At 46.0% G+C, this 9700-nt stretch overlaps 1 protein-coding gene across 2 annotated transcripts in view; it reads right to left on the minus strand.

The window, feature by feature from the left end:
- The window catches only part of LOC133416135 (zinc finger protein OZF-like), an 18192-nt gene extending 9837 nt beyond the window's left edge, over positions 1–8355 (minus strand). The window contains exons 1-2 of one of the 2 annotated variants that reach the window (XM_061702812.1): positions 7953–8038; positions 6012–7363 (exon numbers count right to left, since the gene is read on the minus strand). In XM_061702812.1, the coding sequence (XP_061558796.1) occupies positions 6560–7363; positions 7953–7994 (846 nt within the window). In that variant the 5' untranslated portion in view covers positions 7995–8038 and the 3' untranslated portion in view covers positions 6012–6559. Of the gene's footprint in view, positions 1–6011; positions 7364–7952 lie in introns of those variants that run through there. The other variant, XM_061702811.1, reaches the window with a different exon arrangement.
- Positions 8356–9700: the final 1345 nt, after the last annotated feature.

Here is a 9700-nt window from a genome sequence, read left to right on the forward strand (position 1 = left end):
CCCCTGACCAGACCTGCAAACATTAAATTAATCACTACTCTGCAAACGATACCCGTGCCAATTGACTACATAATTCCTGTATACATACTCCAGAGAAGGGACAAGTCGGCAATTGTCACCCAACATTGATATTATTCCCCAACCAATTGTTAATTTGTCTCACAAAAGTGTAAATGTCATTAAACCAAGAATCACATAAAATCAGCGTTAAGTCAGCACACCAACATCCTGCAATACAACAATAACACTATCAAGCTCCATCCTCCTGGGCGTCCTGTAAAATAATGTTATTTCAACAAATCAGTCATTCAACAGTCTGTAGACCGTATTCTCTAGTCAGTCACACGGTCCTTGGTAACTAAAGGTCTATAGTCTCTTTCACGTGATCACATCCTTCACTACTCCTGTCAGCCAGCTCAGTAGTGCTCCATTTCTGCTGTTAATTAAGACGACACAAACACAAAACATAAACAATTAACATGACATGACAAGCGAGACTTCACAGACAATAACATTAACCTGGACCCAGGAGTGAATGTCCTCTCACATACACCACACAGACAAAACTGAACACAGCACACTTATTGGTTGAACCATAACACCTAAACCACTACAGACCAGGCTTCTATCTATATCATTAATTAAACGATCCTATTGTAAATCTCCTTGGCCTTTGCAATACCATAAACTCGTAAAACTCACACACGCCTGTCATAAAGTTGCCCCCATCACCCAGCTGAGGACGCCTGTGTCCTGTCATAAACCATTTGGTGCACCCTCACTTCAAGTGCTCTTTTAAGCACTCATCCATTTTCTGAGCCGCTTTTCCTCACTAGGGTCGCGGGCGTGCTGGAGCCTATCCCAGCTGTCATCGGGCAGGAGGCGGGGTACACCCTGAACTGGTTGCTAGCCAATAGGGCACCTACAAACAAACAACCATTCGCACTCACATTCACACTTACGTGCAATTTAGAGTCTCCAATTAATCTACCATGCATGTTATTGGGATGTGGGAGGAAACCGGAGAAAAGCCACGCAGGCACTGGGAGAACATGCAAACTCCACACAGGCGGGGCCGCTGATTGAACCTCAGTCCTCAGAACTGTGAGGCTGACCCTCTAACCAGTCGTACACCGTGCCGCCACTCTCTAAGCAATATATCAAATCCCATTCACCAGCTCAGATAGCAACTTAGACGTCATTTATTCAAACTCCGAAGCGTTTTCTTACACCAAAAACCTCCCGTACTGTTTTCAGGCTTTTATCCCAGGCACGCAGAGCCGCTCTGGTCCGCTCTGCTGACCCGGGAAAAGAAAGTCACGATGCTACTCTGGCTTGATCCCATCCGCCGGGTACACGCCTAAATTTATCTATTATTTAATTTATCTTCCAGAATATCATATGCATACCTATTTATACATACAATATGTATGCCTTATTTATTTAGTTAATAAATATAACGGGTACCCTTTGAAGCACTTTATAACTTTTTACATATATAGTCATATAATTTCATTCATCAAAGTTCTAAGGTTTACTTTATATTGTGTACACAATTTATAAAACGTATCGCACCGAATATTTATACCATTCACACTTAGTCCACGTTTTTTTTTTTTACAATAGAGGCCTGCGCAGGACATGTTTGGGACAAGTAGAATCACTTGTCCGATCTGATGACTAGTGGAAACTCATACGTCGAAATATAATGGTTAACCAGCGCTTTGTCGACAGACGGCACGTTTTCTTTTGCACAAGGATAGCCTTTGGGCCATCCGGAAAAAGTGCCGACAATTATTAATAAGTACCTTATGCTTTGGACTGGGACCACCATTGTCGGTTCGGTCCATTACCACCACATAAATTCGGGCCTTGGCCCATCTCTGTGTGTCAATTCCCTCTTCATTGTAGGGCAAACACTGAAATCTTGACATATATCACAGAAAAACCACAAAAATCTTTTACCTTACACAGAAGATCAGGGTGCCACCAAAAGCGCAGCTTGTTCAGCATTGACACATAACTTTCCTGTAGGTAACATCAGTCTCCTAGGTTCTCCTTGTCATCATACAAACCACAGCTTCTCCTTGTCATCATACTCAGCACCTGTCTCTTGCCACTTACGCTTGTCTTCCTTTGGCGCCTCCTCCTTCATCATCCTTTCGATAGCCTGCTATTTCTTTCGCCGCCGCATCCGCTGCGCCATTCCCCCGGGCTACCAGAGTGCCCGCTTTCGCCTGTCCTGGACACTAGACCACAGCCACCTCCACTGGCCTATCAATAGCCTCACTCAGTCGTTGAATCAGCTCTGCGTGGGCCACTGGGTCACCAGTGGTCGTAACAAAACCCTGTCGCCTCCATGCAGCCAGATCAACAAACAAAACATCCTACCACATACGCCGAATCAGAATAAATCGTAACACACTGACCTTCAGATAACTCTAGTGCCCTGCACCTGGCCAGCAGTTCTGCAGCTTGAGCGGAGGGTTTCATAACATCATTTATGGACCAAAGCGTTGGGATTTCAGAATTTGGGTTTCAGTGATATCTTCTATGGCCTCTTGCTTACAAGGATACTACGGCACGTTAACAAAAGCAGTCGGGTTTACCTCGAATGTTACCGGAGTCACGGATGTACACAGACCCCTCGGACCACAGTGAGTCCGGCAGCGAGCTCAACAGCTGTGCGGCGTCCTCATGGTCCGAGAGTTCTCTGCCATGGAATCGCGCTAAAGTCACATGCTCCAACACCCCTCCGTCCACCATGGTACCTTGAATACAAAAACATACAGTACTAGGAGAGTACAACACATTTGGTATTTGATCTTGTTGCCAATCATTTGCCAAATGGCATTTTCTCACCATGGGTCCCAGTTCTCTGGCTTTATGACCTAATGCTAGCGCAAGTGATGTGTGGAAAAGATGTCAAGTTTATCATAAACCACTCACTCTGCTCTGGTGCCAAGGTGGACGCAGCCGCCACACCTTGTTTCCCTATGTAAATTCCTGTACTATTGAGCCTCCAATTTTATTCCTGTATCGACTCAAAAGCTTCCCTATAAACAAAATCGTCATTTTTATCATAAAACAGTGTGAGATGGAGAGGGTCACTTGGAGGACGATAGGGGGCAAGAGAGTCGATCCAGGGCTTCCACCGCAGGAAGGCCGAGTAAACTCCGCCTCCCTCCTTTGTTTCAGGTTTTAGTCGGGTGCAATATATGTCAGCAGTTGCTTCCGGAAGTTCATGTTGTATCATGTTCCATCCGGAGGACAACTTCTGTCCACAGTTCATCATGGTCCCATCGGGGAACCGTATCGTCAGTCCATCCGGGCTACAAAGGATGGTAGCCCTGGTCTTGATAAGCAGATCTCTGCCCACCAGGTTCACTGGAGCCCTTTTTTCATGAGGACAAACTGATGTTTATGTGTCTGTCCAGCAATTTCAGTCTTTAATGGTGTCGTAATCGGCAGATTCATGGGCACCCATGCACAGCTCATTCAGGTGGTTGTCTTCCCTTAGCCGGGTTCAGAGGCTCCGTCTTTCCTCCGTCCCCTGGCTCCAGGCTCATTGGGCATTCGGACCAGTCCTCATCGCAGTAGTACTGGCGAGATGGCTCTTGTTGCTGTGGAGCCTGCTGCGGACGCTGTTGCCGGGCCGCGCCCAACTCTCCCTCGTGAAGCTTTGTAGCCTCCTCTTTGAGGTGTGGCCTCTCCGGGTTCCACTCAATTGAAGCACGCTTGGTCCGTTGGAGGTCGGCAAGGGCTTCCCCTGCCCCCTTTGGTGAATCCCCTGTCACGACTTTCGCCTCGTCTCCTCTTGGACCCCTGCGCCATCCACATCTGTTTCTCTGCTTCCATTTTTCTGTCCTTTTTTTCTTCTTGTTTGTTGTCAGTGGCCAATTTACGGGCTTGGGCTAATTGCAACTTCAAAAGTTGTTCCTGCATATCCTTTACCTCATCTGATGATTTGTGTTTTCTGTTGACAAAAAGTTACAAATGGTGTGACATATGACAGTTAAAGAAGCTATCTCCCCCTTTCATGAGGTCAGGGTCTTTAAAAATTCAGTCCTAACTTCAACCGGCAAGGTGTCAAGTAAAGCTATTCAATAAATAACATTTGCCTCCCTTAAATGGGAGGGATGTGACCCGGTCTCATCTGTCCAAATAGTTATACAATTTTCGAAGTGAGAACTGGGATCCATGAGAGGTTTGACGTCCAGAAGCTTCGGCACCGTTGGGGAAGAGGACGGGAACATGTCGCGGATGACTGCAAACACTATAGGAGCAAAAGGGGCAAATAAAATTTCAGGTTCGACATTATTCAGACCCGACCGTGTCAAAATATCATCCGATTGGTGAACCGAAATGCAACAGGCGCGTATCAGTCTCACGATGTCACCACACGCCAGGCTCATGCCGTCCGTCAAACTTTTCAGCCCTTGGATCCAAATTACACCAACAGCAGCCAGTCCGGGAAGCCGCTTCTGTAAAAACTCAACATCTTTTAAAGAAAATTTGTATATTTACCCACCTCTTTGAATGCGGTGACGTCACTGGGGCCGTTTTCGGAAAGGTCCGTAAATTGTATTTAGCGGGGGAATTTGTCGCTCTTTTTTTCTGAACAGCTGTAACAGCTGCCATGGCAGGGCACACCAGACAAATCTCATAATTTTTTCTTCTCAATTTTTCACTCTTCTATTTTCTTATTCAACCTTCAATTCTCTCTCCACCCTGCAGCATCCAACTTTTCCTTCATCTTTTTCCTTTCAGAATAACCTCTCTGTTACGTGGAACAACTTACATTCCTTTTTCTTTTCCACTTTGCCCACACACTTCTTAATCCTGTTTGTTTCTTTTTCTGCCTCTCTCTTTCAATCCACAAATCCGACACATATCACATTCATTACCTCGACACTCGACTGTCCAATTCACAACCCCGAGTTTTGGTGGCACACTCATCTTATTCTAAATCGGTTTTTGGGGGTCCCAAAATCCCCAACGTCTACCGAAACGTTACAACTTGAAACCGCGTCCGATTTCAAGTCAGTCTACGACGGGACAAGTAGGTACCTTGTTACCCTACTTCCAGGATTTTCTCTGATCCTGGTCTGTCAGGTCCCTTGTTACCCTGACGTCAGGTCCTCCGTTACCCTGACTTTAATTATGCAATTTTAACAACACAACGTCTTATTAACTATAGACAACAAAACAACTGTACCACAAGTCTCCCAAATTTCGTAATTTCCAATGCGCAGAATTCGTGATATACTCAAACAGGCTTCCGCTCACCTTTTTTATTTCGGTGCACTGGGGAGATTTGCAGTCCAACTGAATTCCTGTCCGCTCCTCTGTCTTTTTATCTATTGTTCCTTCAGGATCACGTCACGGTCACCATTTGAAGGAACCTTTGTTTTAAAATCTCCTAACTTCCGTGGTTCCAAGCGTGTTCGTTTTCGTGAAAGAACGTCGTTCACAACAATGTATAAAAAACAACCAATTTATTCCTGACAGAGGAGTCTATACATTTTGCAGAGCTCTGGGTTCGTAACTACCCCATCTTATCCTTAGCAGATACAGTAGTAGAACAAAACTATCTGGCTCTCCCCCAGACTTATACAATGTTTCAAACAGGCCGGTGTGGAATCACTATCGTCTGATTGGTCCGTAATCTGACGTCATCGTTGTTCGGCCAAATGATGACTATTTGATCTGGGTCCAGACGTCGCCTGCCGATGTCTCCTGCATTCAATGTTTATAGTGGCTCCCCGCAGTTCCTTTCTTCTTTGCCATCTGTCTCCAAATACCCATCTGTCTCCAAATACTCCAAATCTGTCTCCAAATACATATATATATATATATATATATACACACATATATATATATATATATATATGTATATGTATATGTATATATATGTATATATATATATATATATGTATATGTATATATATGTATATATATATATATATATATGTATATGTATATATATATATATATATATATATACACACACACACACACACACACACACACATATATTTGGCTTCCCGACGCACCCTCCTTTCCAGCACCCACTCCAGGGTGGAGTGGGCACGCCACCCTTTTCCGACTGAGGACCATGGTCTCAGATTTGGAGGTGCTGATTCTCATCCCAGCCGCTTCACACTCGGCTCCCAGTGAGAGTTGGTGATCACGGCTTGATGAAGCCAACAGAACCACATCTGCAAAAAACAGAGATGGAATACTGAGGCCCCCAAACCGGACCCCCTCTACGCCTCGGCTGCACCTTGAAATTCTGTCAATAAAAGTTATGAACAGAATCGGTGACAAAGGGCAGCCTTGGCGGAGTCCAACCCTCACCGGGTCCAACTTACTACCGGATATGCGGACCAAACTCAGGGACCGAACAGCCCGTATCAGGGGGTTCGGTACCATACTACCGAGGCACCCCCCACAGGACTCCCTGATGGACACGGTCGAACGCCTTCTCCAAGTCCACAAAACACATGTAGAATGGTTGTGCGAACTCCCATGCACCCTCGAGGACCCTGCCGAGGGGTTAGATCTGGTCCACTGCTCCACGGCCAGGACGGAAACCACACTGATCCTCCTGGATCTGAGATTTGACTTCCCGACGGACCCTCCTCTCCACTAACCCTGAATAGACAGGGAGGCTGAGCAGTGTGATCCCCCTGGAGTTGGAACACACTCTCCGGTCCACCTTCTTAGAAAAGGGGACCACCACCTCACCGTTGGTGTCTACCAACGGGTTCGGGGATTGCCGCCACGACAGGCACCGACCACTTACGGCCACAGCTCTGGTCGGCCGCCTCAGCAATGGAGACGCGGAACATGGTCCACTCGGACTCGATGTCCCCCGCCTCTCCCGGAACATGAGCAAAGTTCTGTCGGAGGTCCGTCTGACAGGGGATTCTGCAAGATGTTCCCAGCAGACCCTCACAATACGTTTGGGCCTGCCACATCGGACCAGAATCTTCCCCCACCATCGGACCCAACTCACCACCAGGTGGTGATCAGTTGACAGCTCCACCCCTCTCTTCACCAGAGTGTCCAAGCCATGCAGCCGCCAGTCAGATGACACGACCACAAAGTCGATCATCGAACTGCGACCTCGTGGGTCCTCGTGCCAAGTGCACGTGTGGGCACCCTTATGCTTGAACATGGTGTTCGTTATGGACAATCCATGATGAGCACAGAAGTCCAAAAACAGAACACCGCTCTGGTTCTGATCAGGGGTGGGGGGGGGGGGGGCGTTCCTCCCAATCACGCCCTTCCAGGTCTCAGTCCTTGCCCACGTGAGCATTGAAGTCCCCCAGCAGAACGATGGAGTCCCCAGCGGGTTCTGACAAAGATGAAAATGTTCCTCGAGTTAAGCACCTAAAAATGTAATGATAATAAACATTTTTTTTTTTTAAATCACAGTCGTAATATTCTTGTTTTCTGTGAACTTTGAAGGAAGGTCGATGCACTTTGTCTCAGTTTATCCCGGAAAATGAGAAGGCTTGAGCGGGCACCATTGGAAAATCTGAAAATTATCTGCTTAATTAACTTTGAACTAATAAGACTAACATACAGGGATTTTTCTACCAAAGAGTCAAGTTTTTGGTCACAAATTTCCTTATGATTTACATTGATTTCTGGGCAAAAAAAAATTGCACAGATTTGCAACAAGAAGTGATATAATCCTTATCAGATTCTTACAAACTAGTACTCATTTTATATGTGTACCACTCTTCTATCCAATGATAGTCTTTTTTTATATACAGGTATTTGGGAAATTTTAGTAGCCTACCTACAAGATGCGGCCACTTGTCGTGAGGCTGGCCATCACCATCATACAGTAATGAGGATTCCATTAAAATAGATAAACACGAATATTATTAACGAAATAAAGTAGTTACTACGCAAGTGACAGTAAGAAGTGGACAAACCTGCTCTGTGTAGCACAACTCGAGGCTGCTTGCAAAGAGCATCCAGTCGGTCACGTTGTCGCTCGTTCTTCTCTTTTGTTCCAGGAAATTCATTCTCGTACTCTACTATCCTTCGAGCACACATTTTAACGCGACAATCCTAACACGTTCACACTCGATCTCTGCTTGACGATGTTGCTAAACAACGCGTCTTTGTTTGCGGCGAGCGAGCCAAAATATGCTAAGTAGGTCGAGACGAAATTATCCGGACACGAAGACTGAAGGAATGATTTTATTTTGTCCAGTCAGGTAGTGAAGGGCGTACTGTGCAAAAGCTTCCGTCCGTTCGGTACTAATTCAAGTAGAATTAATTAGCGGTGCGCTTGTGGTTACACGGAAGAGAAAAATAAAACGTGCACGGAAGTATGGATGCAGCGGAAGTCTTCTTCTTCTTCTTCTTCTTCTTCGACTTCCTCTTCTTATTCTTCATATCCCTCACACTGAGCACGTTTAAGTTGTTGCCCCCCACTGATTAAGTGATGAACACCTATTCCAGCGATACTATAATGTCGTGCTAGGATATAATTTTGTATACAACCCAGTATTTTTTAGGAAGCTCAACACTTCGTTTCCTCTCTCTATTGGAGAAGTTCCATGTCCTGAAATTGTTTTTATGAAAACTCACTACATCCAAGATCAGTAAGTGCCCTGAACAGATTTTTCCTTTCAACAGCATATCTTGGGCATTGAAATGATACTGTATATTTTCTAATGGTTCTGTGATGCCACAGTACTCACAGCAGCCATCATGATGTCTCCCAATTAAATACATCCCACTGGCCATTCTAAGTCGTGTCAGTTTTATATCACCTTGTCTCGAGTAGCAGGTTTTAAGGTATATATTACAATTTCCTCCCTTTGTTCCCAGGATCCCAGGTTTGTTGCCATTGCTGATATCACTTATTTAATTTTACTGCGGCACTCCATCCTCCCAAAAGAAACCTTTAGATGTATAGCGGCTGAAATAAGTATTTAACACATCAACATTTTTGTCACTTATATATTTTCAAATGTGTTATCCATCCATCCATCCATCCATTTTCTACCGCTTATCCGAGGTCAGGTCGTGGGTGCAGTAGCTTTAGCAGGGACACCCAGAATTCCCTCTCCCCAGCTACTTAATCGAGCACTTCCGGGGGGATCCTGAGGCGTTCCCAGGTCAGCTGAAAGACATATTCTCTCCAGCATGTCCTGGGTTGTCCCGGGGTCCCCTCCCGATGGGACATGCCCGGAACACCTCACCAGGGATGCGTCCGGGAGGCATCCGAATTAGATGCTCCAGCCACCTCATCTGGCTCCTCTCAATGTGGAGGAGCAGCGACTCTACTCTGAGATCCTCCCGGACGACCGAGCTTCTAACCCTATCTCTAAGGGAGAGCCCGGACACCTGCGGAGGAAACTCATTTCGGCCGCTTGTATCCGGGATCTTGTTCTTTCGGTCACGACCCACAGCTTGTGACCATAGGTGAGGGTAGGAACGTAGATCGACCGGTAAATTGAGAGCTTCGCCTTTCGGTTTAGCTCCTTCTTTACTACAATGGACCGATATAAAGTCTGCATCACTGCAGACGCTGCACCAATCTGCCTGTCGATCTCCCGTTCCATTCTTCCCTCACTCGTGAACAAGACCCCAAGATATTTGAACTGCCGAGGATGTAGGGCTGGTCCACTGTTCCACGACCAGGGCGAAAACCACACTGCTCCTCCTG

The sequence above is a fragment of the Phycodurus eques genome, chromosome 17 (genome assembly GCF_024500275.1).
Source record: "Phycodurus eques isolate BA_2022a chromosome 17, UOR_Pequ_1.1, whole genome shotgun sequence".
Classification (NCBI taxonomy): domain Eukaryota; kingdom Metazoa; phylum Chordata; class Actinopteri; order Syngnathiformes; family Syngnathidae; genus Phycodurus; species Phycodurus eques.